This window comes from Triplophysa dalaica, chromosome 22 (genome assembly GCF_015846415.1).
Source record: "Triplophysa dalaica isolate WHDGS20190420 chromosome 22, ASM1584641v1, whole genome shotgun sequence".
In the NCBI taxonomy this organism is placed as follows: Eukaryota; Metazoa; Chordata; class Actinopteri; order Cypriniformes; family Nemacheilidae; genus Triplophysa; species Triplophysa dalaica.
The window spans coordinates 7,182,029-7,206,894 of NC_079563.1; the positions used below are offsets into that span (position 1 = coordinate 7,182,029).

At 39.6% G+C, this 24,866-nt stretch overlaps 2 protein-coding genes across 6 annotated transcripts in view; both read right to left on the reverse strand.

Moving 5' to 3' along the window:
* Positions 1 to 893: 893 nt before the first annotated feature.
* urm1 (ubiquitin related modifier 1) lies at positions 894 to 9,853 on the reverse strand. 3 transcript variants are annotated; one of them, XM_056737137.1, is made up of 5 exons: positions 9,800 to 9,853; positions 7,639 to 7,709; positions 2,971 to 3,052; positions 1,778 to 1,826; positions 894 to 1,402 (listed from the first exon to the last, which is right to left on the reverse strand). In XM_056737137.1, exons 1-5 carry the CDS (start codon positions 9,832 to 9,834, stop codon positions 1,334 to 1,336), a joined length of 306 nt encoding a protein of 101 aa, XP_056593115.1. In that variant the 5' UTR covers positions 9,835 to 9,853; the 3' UTR covers positions 894 to 1,333. The 3 variants fall into 3 exon arrangements, with proteins under 3 accessions (XP_056593115.1, XP_056593113.1, XP_056593114.1); XM_056737135.1 differs by lacking the exons at positions 894 to 1,402; positions 1,778 to 1,826; positions 2,971 to 3,052 and adding exons at positions 3,059 to 3,328; positions 5,124 to 5,239 and having other exon boundaries at positions 9,800 to 9,844; XM_056737136.1 differs by lacking the exons at positions 894 to 1,402; positions 1,778 to 1,826; positions 2,971 to 3,052 and adding an exon at positions 3,059 to 5,239 and having other exon boundaries at positions 9,800 to 9,844.
* A 2,534-nt stretch (positions 9,854 to 12,387) lies between these two features.
* Positions 12,388 to 24,866, reverse strand: part of sh2d3ca (SH2 domain containing 3Ca) — a 39,755-nt gene continuing 27,276 nt past the window's right edge. For all 3 annotated transcript variants that reach the window (XM_056736443.1, XM_056736446.1, XM_056736445.1), the window contains 9 exons: positions 24,400 to 24,528; positions 22,377 to 22,804; positions 20,573 to 20,697; positions 19,221 to 19,711; positions 18,623 to 18,738; positions 17,502 to 17,673; positions 15,967 to 16,078; positions 14,903 to 15,109; positions 12,388 to 14,632 (listed from right to left, as the gene is read on the reverse strand). In XM_056736443.1, coding sequence (XP_056592421.1) covers positions 14,457 to 14,632; positions 14,903 to 15,109; positions 15,967 to 16,078; positions 17,502 to 17,673; positions 18,623 to 18,738; positions 19,221 to 19,711; positions 20,573 to 20,697; positions 22,377 to 22,804; positions 24,400 to 24,528 — 1,956 coding nt within the window. In that variant the 3' untranslated portion in view covers positions 12,388 to 14,456. The remainder of the gene's footprint in view (positions 14,633 to 14,902; positions 15,110 to 15,966; positions 16,079 to 17,501; positions 17,674 to 18,622; positions 18,739 to 19,220; positions 19,712 to 20,572; positions 20,698 to 22,376; positions 22,805 to 24,399; positions 24,529 to 24,866) is intronic.

The following is a 24,866-nucleotide window of genomic DNA, read 5'->3' on the forward strand; positions in this document are numbered from 1 at the left end:
AACATCTACGCAGCCAGTCAGCAGTAGTTCATTATATATATATATATATATATATATATATATATATATATATATATATAAGTCCCGTCTGTAATGTTCCCTTTACTTAGCCTAGGGCCTGGCTATTAGAAATGGATCAAAGGAATTGTATTAATATACATGCGTAAATTATAGAGACAATTCTCCCAACTAGCTGTAAAAATACATGGATTTCGTAAATTTTTGCCCAAATATAGCTATAGTTGCTATAAAGTGTTTGCATAAAGAAATAACTATAAACGTAGTAGAACGTGCTTTTAATAATTAGATCACTCACACTTCAGGGGAACCATGTTTACCCCCCCAAACACACACAATATAAAAGCCCAGTTCGTGCCAAACACACACACCACTCGTGACATCACGTTTCCCCCCTCAAAATCATTAGCATGTGTATTAGTGTTACTATTATCATATGGGTTTCCGTTGCAGGCAGAAGAGATTTGTGCTCGACCTCCCGCAGACATGCTTCAGTTTATTCTAATGAATATTCTATAGGTGATCCCTGGGACACGGAAGTAGAACCAAATCGATGTCCAACATAAGAGGCATTACGGCATTTCACTGGAGTGACATTGTTTCTTAAAGATGCTGAACTGCACAAATTATAAATTTATAGATTTACGAAATATTCTGGTTTATTGTAGGTTTAACATATATTCACTTGTGGAAACTGTTAGAAATTACAACATGAATACGCTTAACATAAACCAAATATCAAAATACATGCTGCATCAGTGACATAACACATAACTGCAAGGTTAATTGCATGAATCTATTAAATTGTTTAGAAAACATTTTTATTTTGAACCATTGCATTTTAGCTCTAAAAAATATTTTTCGTCAACACAATGTGTTTACATTTCATATTTATTTATAACAAATAAAAAACAGTTTGCATAAAATATGCAAAAAACCCTGAAATGATGGGTCTAAAGGCATCAGACAAAAAACACTGGGGGAAATTTTATCGGAGCCATTTGACTTGGGGTAACCGGTTTATCATTTCTCAAGAGAATCCATCTGGACACTGGCTAGACAGAATGACCTTCTTAATGAGCCTGTGCTCCCATCCTAACCCCGACACCCTCCTGAACGGACCAACGAAGAGTCCTCAGTCTGATGTTTTGGATCAAAAAACAAAATAAAGCGGCGTCTGTTCATTGGGTTGGTCACAAGTCCAGGGTTAGGATTGAAATCAGCAAATGATGGCATCGTTGACAGGCCATTTGAATGTTGACCTTTTGAGAGTGGCACGGCTCCTGTACGGTTGTCGCCCATCTTTAAGAGTCAGCTAACCTCCATGAAGCGTGGAGATGAAGACAACATTATCCTGGTCCTGAAGCTGATACCCCAGTTCTCCCTGAAAGGAGCATAGATGCACACACACACTTGTTCATGAACGATGCATTTTATACATTTCCGAGCTAAAAATTGAAATATTCACCTAATGAACAGTATAGATTTAACATTTATTGTAGAAAGCACACACAGAGACTAGACTGATCTGAAAAGACACTGGACTTTAAATCAACACTTGATTTGTAGTCTTTCAGTGTCATTGACAGTTGTGGAGGCATTGACTTTTTTCCATTGATTGTGTTTCTTTAAATTACGGATTGATGCCATTACACGTTTTCCTGAAAGAACAACCCAACACAACCTTTACGCACATTAAATAAATGGTGTGTTGACACTAGACATTGTTTATGTTATGAACACACGCATACACACTTACCATCAGTTCCCAGTCTGCGTCGTTAATCAATACAAGAATACCAGGCCTACTGTGTGTAACAAAAAAAGATGAGCTCATGTAAGAACACGAAAGTAAAGCAGCACTCTGATAATATAATGTAACTTGTTTATACACAATGAAAATCGCCAGTGTTGCGTTTTTCTCGAAGAGCCTTCCATCTGAAGTTCATTATATAAATGAGCCACTCTCATACAAACACACATGTAGGCATGGACCAGTTCAATGTTTTGATGGTATGATAACCTTGGGCAGAAAAAACTGAACGGTATTGCAATTACAACACTATTATTTGTTCTTATCAATTGTCTTCATATACAAATAATAACTTTTCAAATGGAGACATTACATTTTATTTTAAAGCAAATCTTTCAGATAAGAATAAACCTCTTTCAAAAAAAACGTTGCCCAATTTTTGCTATATATATTTAGCATATAACCATCCCATGCCTACACACGTGTAACTAAAATCACGAAGAGAAAGCACAGAACATTCGTTCAAAGGGATAAAGCCGAAAAAATGTCAAAAGTCAATAGTTATCAAATAACACCACAATAAATCTACATAAATTGGCCTTGTGTGTTCACAATAAATATCTGTCTAATCAGATTATTCATCCGAAATGCGAAGAATATTTTAGAATAATCATAATGCATATTTTATTCAAATGTTTCAAGTTTTATTGAATTACAAAATGCTAATGTAGATGAATAGTTGGTCACTCATGGCTAAATAGTCCAGGGTGCGGTTGGATTTTCTTCGGTCTCAGTGACAGTTATGTTGGGTTGAGCAAAAAGCAGAAATTAGAGCCTATTACGACTGTCTCCATTAAACCAAAATTAAATGCAAAATTTTGATAAATGTTGCTATCAAAATAACAAAACATACTGAGCACAAACCATTCACATTTACAAAATTTCTTAAACCCAGGAAAGAAAAATCACACATTTAATAAACCGCAAGTATTTTATCTTGATTTAAAATACAAAGGACAAAACCTAAATGTTGCACAAGCCAATGCTGAGAGATTCCACATCCTGGAACTAACGGCGAATCTACAACAGAGCTGCATTTATTTATATTTAGTGTACATCTACGGCGCGTGTGTATGTTTGTCTGAGCATCGTCCTGCGCTGGTCACGTATTTACTGGCTGTCTGTGAGCGTGTACTTACACAGTATCGCCCTGTATAAAGAGCTCCGGGCGCTCCTTCAGCATGTTCTCTCGAATCCACGCCAGCAGCTGCTTCATGTCCCCTGTAAGAGTAGCGCAGAGGGTCAAAGGTTACAGGTCACAGTGCAGTGAGACAGCCCCACGGTCGATGTGACGCGACAGAGCCTCCAATGAAAGATGGGGGGGTTAATAAGAGGAATATAAAGAATAGACGTACCCACCATCAACGCAAAGCCCAACACTGAAAATTCTACAAATTTATAGTCGCAAACAGAGACGTGTAGCCGCACCAAACACTGACCAAGGTGAATGTGACTGCAATAGGTAGGCTTTACGATATCAAAGAACCGCATATATATCTATTAAAGAGGGACAGTGATGATGATTAATGGATACAAACCCAAGACACCCATGCTGAAATTCAAATGAAATCTAGGGTGTCTGCGTCCCCATCCCCCAGGGATATGTGATGGAAAACTGACCTTCGAAATCGTGCAGAAAACCAACAAATATCAACATCTCCAATGCTTTACGTTTTAGTTATGTGCATTGTAAGGAAACAAAAATCCCACTCAAATCAAATGGATATGTCTCAGTCATAGCTATTCGTAATTTTTCAACATAAGAACAGATCAAATGTAGATTTTAACATGCGTTTTCTCTCCAAAATGTAGCATTTGATGACGAACGATGATATGTGTGTGTCTGTGTGAGCACAGCACAACATGGCGGAGAAGTCTGTATGTCTGTGGTTCAACATCAACATTGTATCATCAAGCGTCCATGTCTGGAACATACCAGTTTTCGTCTCAAAGGGGTGGTGGAGTCAAACACTGAGACATAGTGAGAAAGAGACAGAAATACCCAACGAGAGCGAGATAAGAGAGAGAAACAGCTTTTTGTTGAGGTGGGGAGGAGTTGGAATTTGTTTGCGAGTTTGCTGCGGTTGATATAGTTCCAATAAATCATGTGCACATTTCCATATTTTGAATTCTGAAAGATCGATAGATTGTCCGTATGGAAAACTATCACGCTCGGTGGAAACAGACTGAGCTCTAAAACGCGTCGGGAAAGCTAACACATATCCATCCCGATCAAAACACGTTTGTAGGCTCACCTGCTCAAACAAAAACATTCATACTGCTGCTGGTTACGGTTCTGGAATACAATCCCGCGCCAGGCTCAGAAATAAACCAGGTGACAGGGAAAAACCCCAAAAGTGAGATTAATCACCCACATATTTATAAAATGGGGCAATATGTGGAATTCCTGTCATCTAGAATTTGATTGAAATATAATTATAGTTAAGGGTTTAAAGGGCATTCACAACAGCTCAACATCTAAATAAACAAACAAGATCTCGTTTATTTAACGTCGACCTATAACATCTGATGGGGCACTACAGAATAGCTGGCCATGTGTGCGTAGGTGTACGTTTTAATATGTGTCAGCATTATCTACATCTGTAAATCCCATTTGTATTTACAAAATGTTTTAGTTTTTAATACTAAATTTGATTTGTGTTCTTTGTGTGGATGTAGTTGTTTTAGACACATGTCAAAATCTGAGCAAATGGAGGGAGGGACATAGAAGGTCTCAGGTGGGCGATGGTGACTAACATTGGGGAACCAAAGAGCGTGTGGGGGGCAGGGAAACCTTTGATGGGTTTGAGGCGACATGATGTCCGGCAGACTTGTAGTCACCATTGAAAATGCATTATAGCTGGGGCCGATCGGAAAAGTGGGTGGACACATTATAAACCTTATCAGCCCAACTCGTGCATATTAATTTGATGACACAACGCTTGCCCAGGAGCAGCCGATAAATTGAAAAGTGAGTAGATGGGCGCCAGTTGTATTAGGGATACAGCATACGACTTGTGTGTTCGATCGCTCAACTGGTCGGTGTGGCCTTGCGAAATGATCATAAGCCGGGAGTGCTATAATGTTTTCAAACCCCTTGATTGTAGCTTACTTGCTATGCTAGCATGTATAATATAGACCAAGATCAAAAGGACGAATGATGAGGCCAAGTGGGTTCAGGAGTGAAGGTCTATACAATGCGCCCACTGGGCAAGTTTCCACCACAACTGAAGCTTTTAGAGTTGTCAGCACCAATGCGTGGAAGCGTGTGCGCGTGTGCCGTGATTCTCACTGAGAGGCAGGGGTCGAGCAACAGAGGCTGTTTCAGGTTAATTGGATCGCTGTCAGCCTCTTCAGTTGTGTAACGATCGTTGTACCTTCCAGCTCGGCGGACACACAATCCTACACCTATAAAAAAGAGTGATGCTTGGCTTAGTGCTACGCTAACGCAATGAATATTGACTAGCAGTGAAAGCAGGGGACGAAAAACAGACACAGATCGCCCTGGCCCACATAATTCCTTTGGATGCGGGGAACGTTGCGAAGGTCGCTGCTTCGTTTTTTCGCACAAAGGGAGGTTTATATGGGCCAGGGGCGAAGAGTTAGGGGTCGACTGGAAACCCCATGCCTATATCGCCCTCTTTTCTGTTAGGGTATTGGAAGAAAGCTTGACGAAATGGACCGGGGAAGTTGCGGTGATGTAGGCGGAGTAATAGGGCTAACATGACTGGGAGGGGGAATTTGCGTCACCGCAGACAGGTGCATGCTGGGATACAGCCTGCGTGGGAGGGTGAAGGCGTCTGCGTTGCATAGTTGTTGGCTGTCGTTCTCGTTTCCTTCCATATTGCATGACGATCATCATTACCTCTACTATCTGTGGGTGGGAGGGAAAGAAAGCATTTATCTTGCTCGGGATATGAGGTTTGCCGTTTCTATGACAATCCTGTATGTGTGTGTGTCCACCAGCGCGGGGGTTCGCGCTGCTCATCAATCACCCAGAGGAGTCTGGACCCATGGACAGAAAATTTAGGAGGGATTAATGTAGAGCATCGGCGTCAGCCTTAGCAATCAAAGCCAGCCATCCGTGACGTACTCGAATCAACCCCACAAACACAGAGATGGACTCTGGGCTTCAGAGGTGCTCAAGGTCATCCCTTGGGCCCCTGCGAGGTCTCAGTGGCCGCATTCCCTCCTGCAGTCCACTTTTGTGGACATGTTGTCCTGGTTACTCCAATGGCGTGGAGATTGACCCTGCTCTTGTTTGGCAAGGTTTGCAGAGGTCAGCAAGGCCACCAAAACACACACATCCCATATTCCCCACCGTCGAGCTGGGATGGGGATATAAAACCTTGCTGAGCCCCAAGTGGAGGAAAGATTGTGAAACATCAAGTCAATCTCATGTGTCTTTGACAGCAAACAAATATAAACTCAGCACATCCTAATAATTTCTTATTAACTTATTATTGTGTCTTTGATCAGTTGAGGTAAAGTAGGCAGTAGTTTTATAACCCAACGAAGTCCAATAACTATATCTATGAGAGTAAAACTCCTAACATTGAAAGTAAACTGTCAAAACTGGCCAGATTCACCCCGAACACACCCTGAATCTATATGAAGACATTCTATAGGCCATTAGTCATCGGCCATTGAAAACCCCGTACCAGTAAACATAGGTCATAATGTGTTTTCTGCTAATAACTTCTGCGTTCCAATCCAAAATGGGAATGTCACCCACTTTCTTCTCAACTACAGGGGGCAAAACCATCGCTCCCCCACAATCTTGCACCACTTTCACTCAACGTCCCACCGGCAAGCCGTAGGAATCTGAGGTAGGAGTGAGGCATTTGTACTGTCAAGTATCCCAAAAAATGACTGCACACAAAAAAGACTTCTGTGCTTTGTAACAATCATCCCTCCCTCCTTTACCGGCCCTCCATTCTCCATACCTTTCCTGTGACCCCAGCACTAGGCATAAAAGATCCATCAACAGTATCACTGGCTGCATTTACAAGTGAAAAGGGCCCAATAATGGAGCAGTTAGGAGAAGAATGGCTAGGCGCAGGGAGGCTCACAGATGTTGGTGGTGGTTGAGGGGGATGTGGGTTGTATGGAGAAGGGGCTCAGCTTCATTGTTGCCGAGGGAGGGGTGGAGGAAAAAAAACTGGATTTGTGATGGCAGACCGGCATTGGTTCGCCATTGGCCCAAAAGTAGCACTGGCTGAAAGAAAAGGTGTCCAGGGAAGCGTGTGAACCAGGGCTACGAGAGGTCAGGACGAGGGGGGAGGCGAATAAAGAAAGGACATCGGGTATAGGGACATATTTTGGTATGATTTGCGTAGCCTTTTTTTTCTTTAGAAATGGCAGAGGGAAAGGCCTCTGTTAGTTCCAGCAGGGCAAATGGCCAATGGGTGAATCCCACACCCGATTCCCTGGCATTGGGATAGAAAGGTTGGAGGTATTTGGAGCTGATTAAGTCATCAGTACTGGGAATGTTGAAGCAATGGTAATGAGAAAGGGCGTTTTTTAAGCATAAATCAATAAATATAAAAAATGTATGTTCAAAGACAGTAATAAATTAACAGTAATTCAATATTTTTTATATTTTAAAGTGATAGATCATCTGAAAAAGAAAATTCTGTCATCATTTACATTTACTCATCATTTACACACTCTCTTGTCATTTCAGGGGGTTTCTATCCATTTGACCTAGTAATCTCAGTTATATGCATGCACATTGGCAAACGGTTGGTAATGCTTGCCACAGATGACACAGTATAAACAGTACAGGTACATTTGTCTGTACTCACAGGGATCTGATTGGCCCGGGAGTGTCACATGATGATTCTTCACTCCATCAAACAGAAGTTCAGCTCCTCCTCTAAATAACGGTACAAGAACACAGTGCACATAATGCATTAATCGCCTATTAAAAGCCCAACAACCTTTAAGTGAAACTTGTGAGTAAATAATGACAGATTTTTTTGGGGAGGATGTGAACTATCACGTTTGTATGGAGTTTCTAGATTGCAGTGGCTTGTTGTCTACTGGTAGCAGTATATGAATATGCTAATATCACAGTATGATGTTGTTTAGTGCAGTAAAAAAAAGAAATAACAGTATGCACAAATATTTAGGCATTTATATAAATATTTACTTTAAGAAACATTTATCAGTTCAACATTAAAGGGATAGTTCACCAAAAAAAGGAACATTTTGTAATCTTTTACTCATCCTCAGGTTGTTCAAAACCTAAAATGTATTTGTTCTGCTAAATACAAAGAAAGACATTAATAAGAATATCGGTTACCAAACAGATCTCATACTGTACCTCATTTGCTACACAGTAGGGGAAATAAATACTATGGGAGTTAAACGGGGGTGAGATCTGTTTGGTTCCTAACATTCTTCCAAATATCTTCCTTTGTGTTTAGCATAACAAAGAAACGTATACATGTTTAGAAAAATCTTGGGGCAAGTAAATGTTGACAGAATTGTATTTTTTTCCTTTAAAGCTGCAGCTACAAGCCGTTCGTGTTTAATTTAAGTACCGTCCAGCAAACCATTTTAAAAAGATCACAACTAAATATGGCCATTTTTTGGTGTTATATGGCGAATGCCCAGCCCGCATTCATTTATATTATACTTGACAAATTCACTTTTGTAATTATGAGAAAAGCTGTGGTCTGCATGTTCTTCAAAACGTCCCCTTTTTTCATGTTTTATTTAGTGTATTTGAGATACAAACATTCAGATAAAACATAGTAGCTTAACAAAAAACGTACCCTTTAAAAAAAAATGAAAGTAAGTAGAGTTGCAACTTTTGGTTACTGCCAAACGCTGGTGTTGAATCCAAACAAAATAATACTCAATGAGCGCTTATGAACTATGTTAGATGCTGCATGTCAGAGATAAAGACAAGCTAGATCAGAATATGAAGTCAGAGTAGGACTCATGTAGCAGGTGCAGGCCCAATAATGAGTGCTCACATCTCCTACAGAATGGCCAGTTGTCCTCCAGATCTCGAGGCTTGGCGCAGCGCCTGTACTCTAGCGGTACAGAGAGAAGCCAGCCTGTGTGCCAGTCTCACAAACACACAACCTCTGTCCATAGACAGTCACATAGGACTCTGTTGAAACTTAAAAGCAGTGATGTCTTTGACCAAGAGCCAAATGCTATATTTTGGTGCACCCGACAAACTCTGACACAGATTTACTGTCTCTGTCTTTATGTCATTGTGATGCATCTCCCCTGTGCTCTTTAACTATAAGAGAAACTGAATTTTATTTCTGCAGCATGGTTATGGATGTGCGTATGAAATACTGTAATGACTTTTGCTTAAATGTAACAGCTGTATTAGACACTGCTGTATCCCACAATGCAATGGGCTTGTCTGGACCACTTTCAGTTTGAAGGATAACCTCGATTAAGACTGATATAATGTTTATTTAACACAAGAATTTGATTAAAAATGCTAAATAACTATTTGTATTTCCGAGATGATTGAAACTGGACCTTAGGGTTATTTAAACAAACAATAAATTAATCTGACAACAAATATTACTGTTTAGATTGTTATTTAAATGCTCATTAACGTGCATACGTTCAGATACTATTTACAAGTAGTTATCTGTATTAGCAGTACAAGGTACAATTATTGGACACGTGTGCAACTTCACACAAAAATATAGAACGTCATTTCGCTTTAAATGCACGAGACGCATGACTGACAGGTGCGCATCCCCAATGAAATAACACTCTTAATTTATATTACGTAATTTTACTTATTAGAAGAAGATCTGTTCTGGTATCGCTGCCAAACACCTGACGAAAGAGCAACTAGTATCGAATTAATGTTACCGTGAAAACGTCGAAGAGTGAGTTCGAAGATTTCTTATATTACGTTATAATTGTAAAAATAAAAACGCGCGGGAAAAGCAATGGTTTATGAATAAAGCGAGAAGCACAAACCCGAACTCCAGATGTAATGCCAAGGGCGCCGCCATGTTGGTGTACAACCCGGAAAAAAATCAAACAGCTTCCCCGGAAACTGCATTTTCATCCGATTATCCTATTGGACGGTTTCCGTGAAGGGGCGGGTCTATGCTTTGACCCGCAGAGAAGCCTGCGGGTCTTTGAATATTTCCATTCAAACATTTGTGCAAATAAGTGTTGTTGAAAGCTAGCTTTGCAAACATATAAATACGAAACAACATATATATATATATTGATAATAATCAAAACAATAATATATTTAGCAGTCAATATATTCTTAGTAGATTTACATTTATTAAAAATGTATACAAACGTGTAATTTTACATCCTACTTTTAATATATACCTTTATTTCATGCATAAAAAAGTGTATTCTTTTTATTTATTTTTATAATTAACAGTAGCCTATATCTTCCATTTTTCTCCGTTTCAATATGAAAGCGTAAAGGCGCAATGCTGTTATTGGGAGTGATGCAGTGGTCTTCCACCCCCTCAGCCTCTGTCACACTGGTGACAGGTCTGTCCCGACTAGAAGCAGATTGAATTGCAAATCTCCTGCCTTCTGTCGGCGTCCGAGCCTGAACTGGCCCTTTGCAGCCGGCCATTCATGTGGTAATGTGAAGTCTGAGGGGCCCAGGGTCCACAGAGAGTCACATAAACGGACACTCAGGACTGACTTCCAAAAAGACTGTTCAATGTATATATCACTGTTAATTTGGACAATCACAGTAGTACGTGGACACGTATATGCACATAGTGTCTGTGTTTATGGTCTTGTTATAAAACAAACACTGAAAACGAATTGACTTCAGTGCAAAACAACTTACAGTTACTTAATAAAATGATATATTTAGATTTCTTAGTTTCTGATTTGTCCTCAAAAGTAAAGAAAATACAGTCCTAAGTGGTGTGTATGTGAGATCTGAATGTATTTGTCTCTTTGTGTGTGTGTGTGTGTGTGTGTTTGTGTGTGTGTGTGTGCGGGTGCGGTGGATATTCTATAAGCATCAGATTCAAATGACAAAGTGTTAAAGAACCAAGACATGTAATCCAGTCTCTTCACATGTACTTAGCTGTTCGGAACATGACAGGCTGTTCCTGTGCTGTCAACAGTGAATCTGCCTGTACATAAATAAGCTTTAAAAAAGAAACTATTGTGAGCTGAAGAAAAATGTGCACATCACATATTTCTAAACTGCCCTAACACAAATTTTGAGGCAGAGCCTGAGTTTTCATAACATCAATGGCAATCCCAGAACCGTGATGTTTTGAAAAACAAATAGCCTAGAAACATAATAGCCTGTCCATGAGATTGAATAGCAAATATTAAAGTCACGTAATGTCATACTGTGGTGTAATTGTTTAAAATATTTTATTTTGCTTTCAGAAAAAAAAGCAATATAATCGAGAAGGACTTATGGCGCTGAAATAGCCTGTCACCTGACTTGGGTCATATTCATCGAAACAATCTAAAACCCCAAAAACAAATGTTTTATTTTATTTGTATGTAATTTTATCTTGAAGAAACCTTCTGCAAGCAAACCAAACAAATCAGTTTATAATATATTGTTTGAACCAGTATAAAGCTTTTGGTTTCAATGGATTAAGTTGTGTTAATGTATGATTTACATAGTTGACGGAGCACTTTCAATCAAAAGATTTGAATCTGCTTTTTCACAATATTTTAAAATAGTAATGTGTGAACTCTGCCTTTGTATTGGTCTCTTGTCTGTGTGGGCATTCAGTGCCAGTGTGCCATGAATCCCGTGTTTCTGTCCGGGTGCCCGTTTGCCAGCAGTGCCTGGTGGACCTCTCTCTGACAGACCCAATTGTGCAAGGGACAACAGGCACACACATGTGTGTGCTTGCGCGTACACAAACAAATACACACTGAAAGATTGCATCATGGTTTTGCAGCACACCCCCAAACACACACACATTCTGTGGCCACCATCTTGTCTTAGTGAACACAGCCTGACGCACTCACAACCTAAACCAAGCACACATGCTGTGCCGCACTGCACACTCTCAAATGCACATGCAATTATACAATTAAAAGCACAATGAACTTATTTTGTTATAAGTATATTTTGCATAAAATAAATCCTACAAATGCAAATTGTAACAATGGAAACATTTAAAGTCATTTAAAGTTGTCACATCAGATCTGTGGCCCAATTCTACACGAATGCGTGATATCTAAAGGTAAATTATTAAAGGTCAACAAAATTAGTATTCAGTGATAGTTTAAGTATTGAGTTTTGAATGCTGACGTCACCGCATACTGCATATCACGACTGACTGGACGTAAATGCAACGCATGGCAGACATCAGCTTGACGCTGATGCCACCTCGTGGTCATTTTGAGTAGTTACACTTTTTTTTAGAAAGCAAAGGCAAACGCTTATTGCTTATATATAACAACTGCGTAATGACAGAAGTCGTCTACAAATATGTCAATCAATAAATATTGTCATCATACTAACGTGTTTAAAACGTAATACTGGTGGGATTAGACCATATTATTCTAGTAAATTGAGGTGAAAAGACTAAACAGACACAGGCTTACTTTATTTAATTATTTATTTTTTTTAAAAAGGAGTGCAAAACATATGACATACCATTATTTACAGCACATAATAAAAGAATGCAATCACGTGAGATCGTTCACTTCGTGTATCGTCGGCCGTTCAGGGGTACCTGTTTACATATTCAAAGTCACATATTTACCTTTACGGTAGAGAAACCTTTCAAAAGACAAACCAAACACAGATTACAGTCCTAGACCAGTAGGCCATATTAAAGAAAAAGTTTGAAAAGATCCTAAACTCAGTCCTCTTTCTTATTTTTGAGCTTACTCAACGGAGCCCTCTGCTGGCTGAAAGTGGAATTGCATAAGATGCGCTTTCATCCCATCATGACGGCATCATCTACTTTTAGATGTGCCTTTATTGAGATACCTGAAAAATACCTTCAGAAAATTCCCTGGTAATATGCAGTGATAGACTGGGTGTGACGTGTAGCAGCCTGTATGCGATACGCACCAGATCGCAATAGAACAGGAGATCAACTTTACTCTATGGGCATACTGCTACCCATACTACGGGTAGAAAATGTACACTGCTGACAGAGGTATATGTATGTGGCTTTGGGTTTTGTTTGACTAAATCTTTCAAAACATGGAAACAGGGCTGAATACCTTTTGAAACCAAGTAGATGAATATGGTTCTGTCGCTTTGCTCTCATCTAAACTGCATTTCATTCTTCAAATTACGTATAAATAACATTTTCACATTTTCTTTCATTTCACATTATCAAAACTAAAATAGTGCAGAAGATTGTGATTTATGTGCAGAACGAACCTAATAGGATGTAAGAACCACTTGCAAAAAGATGTTACAAGTAGGTTGTGATATAACTTATTGCCATAATGTTAATAATAAAAGTTATGAAGAAAGCCAATGTCCACAAAATTCTGGACAAGCATGGTGTTCGACTACATTAGATTGCTTATGGTGACTCTACATTGAAGATCTTTAACCCTGAAATCATTTTGTTCAGAACAGGCCACAGGTTAGAAAATGGTCCAGAAAAATGTATGATACATGACAAATTTGTACAAGCTCGACATTGTGATAAAGTCTTCTTGAAAATATATGTGTCTAGACAGCTAAAAAAATGAAAAGATATTAAAGACCCCATGAATTGATTTTGATGACATATTTCCATAGTGCTTGTCCAGTTTAATTAAACATAAAGTTTAATTTACATAACCGTTATTTGCTATTGCTAGTCAGTGGCAGAAGGTTTCGGAGGGGTGTTTGATTCTGGTTACCATTTAATTGGACAATTTTTATATATGATCCTGTGAAGGAGGCCATATCTAGCCCATATTCCCATGTAAAATTTAAACGCATATGTCTCCTAAAGTGATCTTTGTCAACATTTAGTAGTACAATTGCATATATGGTCACAAAACTCCAAGTTTGATTTCATAGGGTCTCACTTTCAAAATTAAAGGCCCGAAACCTCGCAGTGGCTGTCTCAACCAACACATCCGTAACAGCCTCAAAAAATGCAAAAAATGCAAAGAATAAGACTCTTTGTCCAGCAGGGACAGAATTCATACGATTTGGCAACATACATTCAGATATTTGACAGGCGAGTAGTCTGTTCCAGCAGTAAATATGACAACACAATGCAGTTTCATGTCCAATACAGAGAGGCGCAACCCCTCTGAGCAAACCCCACGAAACGTCTTCAAATGTCAATCTAAATGGAAACAAAATTATGGTTCACAGAAAACGGGATATTCGAGTGAACTTGCACATTCTCTTTTCTTGAAATGAAAGTGCCCTTGATCAGAATATGCATTTGGGTTTTGTTCCTCCCGCCATTGATGAAGATGTTTTGGCTTCAGATTTGTATTTCATTCCATCGCTGCAGTTCATGTCTGTGTACTTTGGGGGGCGCTGTCATGCTCGCATAAAGCCTGTCCCCTTTTGTGCCTTGTTTTGGAGAGCGAGTCGCTCATTGTTTTTATCCATTTTTCGCTTTATGGCTCCCTCCAAAAACAATAGTCCGTGACATAAAGGAGAGGGGGATTTGTGGGTGCAGGGGGGAGGATCAGGGTGCTATAATTCACTGTGTCTCACTGGAGGTTCCAGCTTGTGGGACAGAGCAGTGAGGACCTTATCGAACTTCTCGTAGCGCTCGGCCTGGCTGCCTTCTGAGCCACGACTACCCCATAAAAGCCTCATCTGAAACTCTGTACAGAAGATTTCCAGCACCTCCTCACGCTCTTTGAAGTCTGTGAGGACAAAGAAAGATATTAGAGAAGAGAAAGTCTGTTCTTTTTTAAATTGGTGCTTGTGGTGCGATGAAATTTCAGCAGCAGTGAATGTGTACATTGTTTTATAACTCATGAACCTCCTGAACACTGCTGGCACCCGTTGGTCATGAGTAGCAGAAATCAGAAGAGATGGAGGGGTGGAGCAAGTTATTTCACTTTTGCTAAAGTGTATCACTAAGTTAACCATATTTTGACATGGTGTGCTAGTAAACTGAAAGAATCGCTTACCGTGAAGTTTGCTCTCTGCATTAGTGCGATAAAGTCCTCCGTGGTGAGCGATGGTGCGTGCTGCCTCCAGGTGGCTCATGACCACGTCCACTCCAGACTCCACACTCTCCCAGGTCTCCAGCGCCTCACCTGCCGCCACACCGCGCTCCATCAGTGACAACACTGGCACAACGTGAGGGAAGGAGGTGTTCGAGAGCACACAGGTCTCTGTGAAACACACAAAAAACACAGATGGTTTAACGTCATAAAACTACACACGATTTGTTTATTAAAAGTGATTAAATTATATATTTTACCACTCTCTCTTCTATTTAAAGATGAAATTTAGCGGCATCTAGCAGTGAGATTGCAAATTGCAACCAATGGCTTACTAATACCCCGTCCCTTTCGAGGCACTAAGGTGGCTGAAAAAGGACTAAGATGTTGTCACGTTTTCAATTCTTTGCCGAAGGAGATAATAAGGAGATAACTTTTTATGAATTAAGGTCTTGATACACCTCTGAAGACACAGTTATGTATCTTATAATGCATTTCTCTCAAAAGACAAAATGACACAAAGCACATTTAACATGTTGATGATTTAGATCTGTTAAAATCTCTGGAGTACCTCCAGTGCTGGAAATGGCTGAGTTTCACTCTATTTGGGGAAATTTTTGATATGTCTAAACCCTTAGATATGCAGCATAAATGCTTGTTTAAACATATGAAATGTGCATAGCGTCTGGAGGCTATTTCATGGATAAAAGATTCACCCCCTGGACTCCGTCCCAAACGTGACCCCCCATTTCCATCCCCGGGTAGAACGTCGGATAAACTGACTAGAAACCCCAAAAGTAACATGCTATAGCAGGGCTAGTCAACTCGGCTCCTGGAGGGCCGGTGTCCTGCAAAGTTTAGATCCAACCACAATCAGATACACCGGACCAAGCTAATCGACACATTCAGGACTACTTGAAAATGATGACCAGGTGTGTTGTATGTAGGTCGGAACATAACTATGCAGATCACTGGCCCTCCAGGACCGGAGTTGACAAGCCCTATGCTTTAGTACCACTATGTTTTACCTTTGCCATCATTCATGGCTTTGAGGAAGGGTTTCAGTTTCTTCTCATAGAGAATGGCACCTTCGGTGTGTCTCTGTCTCAGTGTAATCCATGTCTGCTCCAGCCGTGAGATCTACAACACATTAATGCTGGTTATTAAAGAGCACAGTTGTGTATCCATCCATCAATCCATCCAGACATTAGGAATTTGCACACAATAATCCACACTTAAATGTATTATTTTTAATTTACACATATAGATGCTGTGTTTGTATCAGTGCTAATAGCTTTAACTCATTCAGTTTTTGTACCTGATGCTCCTTACACAAGTCAAGGCTGGTCCAGAGATATTACAGTATTGATTTTAGTTTTATTCATATTTTAAATTAGATTTTATTTTTTGTTAATTTTAGTTAAAGTTTTAGCAATTTTGGCATGTTTTTTTGTCATTTTATAATTTATAGGTTTATTTTTTAATGTTGCTTTATAAGATTAATACATTTTTATTTTAGTTTTATTTTAGTTTTTGTTTCTTATTATAATTTTAATGGTTTACACTTGATGCAACATTTAATTTTTTTTTTTTTCGAGTTAAGTATTTCCAAAAAAAAATTGGTCAATATTTTATTTGATTTCAATGAACAGGAACGTTTTAAAAGTTGTAATTTTAGTAAACTAAAATAACCTTGAGCCGGTCCAATCTTTTCCTCCACTTTCATCTCATTCTCCTCTCACTGCCCTTCACTTCTTGTGTTTAGACTTTACAAGCGGCTGAAATAGAATGTGATTTTATTGCTGGTGCTAAATGTCAGTGTGAACGAACACAAGACCGCAGCGACCGCTCTGAGCTGCAAGCAGCATTCACCGCTGAATAATTCATCCGAATAACATGAACTGTGCGCTGATTTATACACTTCCGCACAGGATAGGTTCACTGTCTCTCACGTTCTGCTTTCCTATTTGCTTAGTTAGTGGTGTTTGCTAAAGCATTCATCACTGTTAGTTCTGCTCATATATCAGGATAAAGTTATTTTTGGGGCAAGATAATCATTCTCCTCTGTTTGTGTAGACACTTTAAAATCTAAATGAGATGTGTGGTATTACTGTTAAAAGGAAAAAAGATTGGATACGAAAATCTCTGGCTTCGTGTAATGTGGCCTTAATAACTACCAGGCCAAATAACCACAGATCACTCTATCAACTACACTTCAACATATCATCAGCTGCCTTGAAACACCATGGCAACCACCCAGAACACCCTAGCAACCACACACCAGCATGTTAAAAACAATTGGGTACCACCTAGAAAACCCTGTTGTGCACTAGCAAACATTAATCAAGTTTACTTATGAAAACTGAGTTGTTTTTATGCAGTAAAACAGTTTTTGATCTTAATGTCCACAAGCACAGATGCAATCTGATAACATACAGTGGTGATATTTTATTAAAAAACCCTTATAGGGTTTAAACCTAGAACATGTTTTTGTACTGTACTACAAATGCACAACTCCTCTCTGATAGTGTTTCCTTTTGTTCTCTTTCTATCCGTTTCTCACCTGCGGTAGCTCCAGGGCCTTCATGACCGCAGCGAACCCGTACATGTTGCCCATGTTGCTCTTCAGTTCAGCGGCCAGCTGGATGGTCTTATGCAGCAGAGCGGCTCTCTCCTCTGTGCTGCCCGTACAGCCGAGCAAATCGACCGCCATCATTATAGACATGGTGTAGAACCTATTCAAGCAGGGAGAAAATCTCACATTTAACAAGACAGAAGTGCTGTTCTACACGCAACACAGTTTGTGAAGGAGGTCAAATCTTTAACAGTCTGAAAGAGGCTCAACATTACAATAATGAACAGGAATGAATGATTAGCTCTGGAAACACATTGAGCCCCAAGAACTAGACACTTGTTCATTTATTTGTTTGTTTTTAACTGTGAATGGCATCAGGACGTGCATTGATTCATTTGATCATAACAATGGAAGTCTACCATAAGTTCTTAATGTCCCCACAATGATGGTACACACAACCCCCTAAATTTAACGTACTACTGTAAATGAAGCTTATTCAAAAATGTAAAAATGCACAAAGGTTTGTGTGAGGGTTATTTTTAGGGGATGCATTTTGTGTAAACACACCATTTTGGCAATTCGATTCATATTTATATGATTTCAATTACATTCAATATCGATTAGTTATCAGTATTAAAATCTTAGTTTTGCAGACAAGAAATTCATGTTTACATATATAGGCTCATGGCTGGTAACTGAAACCCCCCTGCTATAATTGTATAGCCCACACGATTGTTTTGAATTAATCTTCACTTTTACTTTGAGTAACCAAACATTACTGCAAAAAACAACAACATTGTACATGTGCAACAGTGAATATCTTGAAATTCGTGAACAACTTGAAACATGTTTTAAAACAGATTTCAAAATAAAACTTGAATAATGGCGCCATCCTCTGGATGAGAGGCGAAATACAGATAATATTCTCTCTGAGGAATGTGCATTAAGAATCAGGGATTTCACGAATCGATTTGGTTTTCTAAATTGCAGATCGATTAAAATCGAAGAATCAATATATTTTTTCCAAGCCCAAGTAAAAGTCATCACTGTATGTATCTCAAAAGTCTGTATAAAAAACCAAACGTGTATGTCTGTTTATATCCCCTAACCTCTCTAGTAGATCCAGCCTCAGCTGGTGTCCATGCGGAAGAGTCAGCAACTCCAGTCCTGAGCTCACTCCCATCATCCTCTGCATCTCCTTGGTAACGCCCAGTATCCTAGCAACCTGCAGATGGCCACACAGTTATAAGAGCAATTACATATAACCCCACCCCCTTTATTTCCATCCAGATATATTCACAGTGATATATATATATATATATATAATACATCTAATTAATCTTGAACTCATCCAATTATAAATGTCGTTAACAGTAGTGTGGACATCACAGCTCAGGCTTTATTGAGCTGTGGGTCCAGATGCTGTCCAGACTGTATAAATCAGCTTGTCATGGCATCTTATGTAATGTCGTCTGTTGAGAGTTTGTCATTGTCTGAACTCCAATTGTTCAGAAAACAAAGTAGTTATTTGTTTGTGTCATCATGTTAAAGTTTCCTTGTTAGTCTATCCTAAAAAAATGAATGTTTCTGCAACTATTTGTCTTTTTGTTTGTTAACCTGTGCAACCTAACTAGTGATATTGATATGGACATTGCCGTTGAGTCTTTGTTTATTTTTTAGGTGCCAGCGTGTAGCTGCGTTATTTACCGCGCAGTCTGCCATTGTGATGTGCTTGGCGGCTGTCTTTGGATCCACCTCTGCCAGCAGCTCCTTCACCTTCTTCAACACGCTCATTTCCAGCGGTTTATTTTCTGCCGGTAGAAGACTGGACTGATACTTTCCTGGCTTGAAGGAAGAGCAGGTCTCCACCAGTGGGAGAATGAAGCCTTCCATCCCGTCTTGAGATCCAGAGCCTGGACTTTGGCCCTCCTCCACTCTCAGCCTCTCCACATAACTCTTACAGGGCGAAATGGGGGCTTGTCCGGGTCTCAGCTCACAGTAGCTGCCCCCAGGCTCTGAATTCTCGGATGGGTACCCGTGGGCTGGTGTGGAGTGGGTGGGGGGCGTGTCTGAGCAGGAAACGTTGTTATTGGAGGAGGAGGATGGTGAGAGATGGGGATCACTCGAACGCCGCATCACGGGTGAGGGCGGGATTACGGCAAGGATACGTCCACCTGAGCCATGTCTGTGGCGTGAGACTGGATACATACACAAGAACCAAAATCAACCAATCAAAACATTTACAACTAAAGTTGGAAATTTCTGTTATATTTTAGTGACCCTCGTGTTTTTCCGAACCTGTGTATTTGTAATTGTGAAAACATAAAACTATTAAAAAGCTATAGCGTTCCTGTTGCTCAGTGGTAAGTGCGTGGCACTAATAACGCCAACTGTTATGGGTTCGATCCCAGAGGATTGCGCACAATTTAAGTCAAGGCATCTGCCAAATGTATTAATGTAAATATATCATAATCCGCTTGTTAAATCTGACATCACTCACAACCATATATGGAATATAGTGTTTCCCGGTCCAACCACTCAATCATAGAACAGTTAGAAAAAATCCCAATATGCAGTCATGGCGTGATGTAAAGCTGCGGAAAAAACTCCATCCCATCATTTATCTCCAACAGGAAATCACAAATCGCCACACTGCCATAATTTTCTTATGAATTATTAAAATAGTGAAGTCAGGAGACTTTAGTGTACACTGCGAGTTAAATATATAGCTTAAATGCGTGATATAACAGTGCTAAAAACAGCTATTTTAATATAATACCCTCCATTGAAATGAGTGGAGCCTTGGACCCGGAAACAGTTCTCCTTACGACACAATTTAACAAGCAAATAGTTGCTACAGACTCTTTTAAATATACTACTTTAATCGTAATATTTGTCTTTTTTAAGCTTATGATTCTCATTTTTTCTTTCTTTCTTTAACTTCCAAATAATCGAGACGAAGAAAGATTTGAAACTAGTTAGCATTAGCGTTTTTATCTAGCACTATCAGTCGGAAAAAATGTGTTTGAATATTCAAACACAGATGTGTGTCTACTTACTGGGGGTGTAGGCAGGGGATAGTGGGCTCTCCCCCACCGGGGACAGGGGGCGACGATACTCTTGGATCTGATCCATACTCATGGCACAATTCCTCATAGCATCTTTATGATGTACAGTAGAAGGGCTGGAAAAGACAAAAAAGCCTTTAGAATATAACATACATCTGAAAAAAGTTTTTTTATCCTTTCAAACATTCCATCGTGAAGCTCACGGTTACACTCTAAATAATTGCTGGATTATTTTCAACCCAGCGCTGGGTCAAAAAGGGACGGACCCAACCTCTTGGTTTTAAATAAACCCATAGTGGGTTGTTTCAACCCAAAATGCTGTTTTGTTTTAATCCATTGTTGGGTCAAATATAAACTCTGGTGGGTTAAAGCAATTTGGAGATTTTAGCGGCATCTAGTGGTGAGGTTGTAAACTGCAACCAACGGCTCACTTCACCCCTCCCTTTCAAAGCACTACGGTGGCTGACACAGGAGTAAGATGTCGTCACGTTTTCGCTTCTTTGCTAAAGGAGATAACGTTTATACGAAATGCACTCTGTAGAGCAGTTGGTCCGTTTAGGGCTACTCTAGAAACAACATGGTGAACTTCATGTAAGGGGACCCACGGTGTATGTTGATAGAAATATCTCATTCTAAAGTAATAAAAACACAACGCTTCATTATGTAAGGTCTTATACACCCCTGAAGACATAGTCAATAGGTCCTGCCAAATATTGCACACAGCACCTTTAACTTACCCCAGCGGTTGGGTTTGTCCCCTTTTGACCTAATGCTGCATGGGTTGAAAATAACCCAACATTTTTTAGAGTGTATCCTATATTAAGCATATCTCGGCTTTTGTGTGAAAAACAACAACTCACAATGTTTGGTGAGCACAACAACTCACATGACTAAAACTAGGCACTAAGCTACACACACTCAGTGCTACAGGGAGATTGTGACACTACAGAATACATGCATGGAAGCAGGTGAAGTGATGTGTTTTTATGTGACCAAATCTGTTTGGAAAGATAAATAGGTGTGGGGTGGGTGAGAGGGGGGGGGGTCTGTGCCAGCTGTGAACACACACATCACACACCAGCTGCTGCCCTCTGCAGGTTTCACTTCGGGCTCGACTGCCTGAGATTCAGCTGGCTCTGTTGGCTGGGCAGCACTGATGATACAAGACATCTTTAATGAGTAAATCACACCTGCATCGTGTCACGTGTGTATGACTGCATCAAAACAATGTGTATCCATCAGAACACCTGATCCCACACCTGACATACTTAAGGATTATCATTCCGATATATATATATATATATTATTGTTACAGTGTTGTTAAACACATGTGAGGCCCATATGAGATGCTACTTCCTTAAATTAAAGGGATGGTTCACCCGAAAATTCGATCATCATTAAAATTTTCCAAAACGGTGTACACTTCTTTGTTGTGCTTAACACAAAAAGATATTTGGAAGAATGTCAGTAGCCAGACGAATCTCATCCCCCATTGACTTCCATAGTATTTATTTTCCATACTATGGCAGTAAATGGGGAATGAGATCTGTTTGGTTACTGACATTCTTCCAAATATCTTCCTTTTTGTACATCAGATCAAACACGTGTATACGCGTGCAATCTGAGGGTAAGTAAATGATGACAGAATTTTCACTTTTGGGTGAACCATCCCTTTAAGTTCTGAAGTGATACTTCTTTGTTAGCTGGTTTGGAGGAAGATGATCTGCCAGGTCTGATCTTTGAGAACTACTTTACCAAAAACAAGTTCATGAAAGTAACATCATTCATCTTCTACCTGTGAGGTATCATTTTCTCTGTCGTGAGTCCGTCTGTCATAGTAACGCTACGTCTCTTGATGTGCGCCCCCCTCTGAAATGATGGTGAATGTGCAGCTCCTGGTCTCCCACCAGCCAATGCAAACGTTGCCTCCAGGTACCTCAGTGGCAACGTTCGGTTGACCGGACACAGCAGCTGAGCTCCGCTCCGCGGGCATACGGCGCGACCCGTGCCAGCATGGTGCCTGACCAGCGTGGGCACAGAGTCAAAGCTCTCGTTCTCCAGCATGTACTGGATTTTACTTTGCCCGCTCTTGATCAGGACTTTACTGATCCTACAGTGAACAACTTCCTGCTGCCAGCGACAGGACAGGACGTAGTCGCCCACGGTGGACAGGGAGTCCCGGACGAGGAAGTCACCGCTACGTGAGACCAAAGATTCTGAGACCTGTGTTGACACAAAATAAAGAGGGAGAATGAAACTGTGCAATTATTGCTGGAGATATCGCAGTCTGTGTTTAAAGGGAAAGTTCAAAAAATCTTTCATCATTTAAAGTTTGCTTTATGGCATATCAAAGCTGTACAATTTCTTTTGGAAAACACAAAAGAAGATATTTTGAAGAATGTTAGAAACCAGACAGCATTGGCCCCCATTCCCTTCCATTGTGAGCATAAAACAATTGAGTAATTTCTCAAAATATATTATTTGTGTACCGCAGAAAAAAGAAAGTCTCAAACATTTAGAATGACATGAGGGTAAATGATGACTAAATGTTGATTTTGGGGTGAACTATCTCTTTAAAACAGCATTGCCCACATTACCACCATGGCTCACCGTTAGAGCATTTGTGCAAGTTTATATACTCTATTTACTTAAGACGTTTATTATTATTTTTCAAACAGCTTTGAATTTTAGCATTTGTTTATAGGACAATGTAAACTTGAATCCAGTGTTGGGTAAGTTACTCTAAAAGAGTAATTTATCACCAGTTACTAATTACATATTCAATGGTGTAATCAGATTACTGTACTAATGACTCTCTCCAAAAAGTATTTCTTCACTTATTACTTATTACTTTCTATATCCTATATCAACCTTGATTAGGTAAGTGAATCAAGGATAGACATGAAACGACTCTATTAACTGAATTTTAATGTAAGACAGTAAAATGTAATGTCAATTCCACTATTGTATATAGTAAACAGTATTTAGTTCAATTGCATCCAAAGTAACTGTAATTAAATTACAGAAAAAATAAGAGTAATCCATTACTTTCCTTTTTAAAGGGAAAATTTATTAAATTGCTTGAATCTCTCTTGGACGTACAGTTTAAAGTATTTTTAAAAAATATGTTATTTTTGTATATTCAGAAAATAAACCTGTGAAACAAAATTTTGGAACATGGCTAATATTCCACGTAAACTTGCTTCAATTTGTTGACTGTGTCAATCTTGTCCACTTCGATTTTGAGCTTTTTGTAAGTGAGTAAAACTAAAGCAAACATCTAAGAAAAGGTGTCTTTGCTCTCTCCTTCAGCAGATGGCGCTAGAGCACACGTATCAGGTCAGTGGTGCAGCATGGGGGCGTATCGCCATGGTGACTGGATACAGTTTTTAATAGAGAGGGCTGGAGTTTCTCTTTACTCCAGCTCAAGAAGGAATACATTATGGTAATGCCCAGATGGCTGCTCGCATAGTAGACATAGCGTGGGCAGCCATTTGAGAAAAAAAAGACACCTACAAACATAGACAGAAAAAATACACACACAACAAACTCAAATACGTGCACACACAAAAAGCTTCATATACTGTAAATAGAGGTTAAAAAAAATGCTACAAAAAGTGCTACCATGCACTCAAGTACTCTTTCAGCCAAATAAAGTTTTGTTAAATGTGACATTAAACTGCAACATCTGTACACAGTTTCGACAGATGGTTTAGTATGCTTTAGTTTCTATAGATACGGTGCTCCTGTGAGTGACACTTCGCAACATTCTCAGTAAAGTCATAAAATAAGTGTTTGTCATATCGACACACTCTCACCTCTTGTGGAATATGGCCATGGTACCAGCCGTGGCTTCTCATGTCACTGCTACAGAGCTTCAGTTCCTCCTCCAGCTCCTTCCTCAGTTTCTCTGGGGGAGACTCCAGCAGATACTTCTCCTTGGAGAACTGCACAGAACACACAAAACCAGCACGTACCGTAAGTTACGCTTCTCCACATCACACACATACATGTGCCTGCTTGGCACTTACAATAAGTATTGATCGCTTTAGAGAAAAAAATCTTGGACAAGAATCGTAAGGTTTTATTGTCTCACTTATCAACCTGACATATCAATCCATACGAGGGATTATAAAGTCATCTGAGCCGCACAGAATTTCATTAAAGATGTCTGTTTCTTCATGTTTACACATTAAGCCTATCTTGGTTTATCATTTCTTTTATGCATCCTACTGACTACACTATAAAAAAAGTGTAAAATTACGGCAGCTGGGGTGCCTTGGAA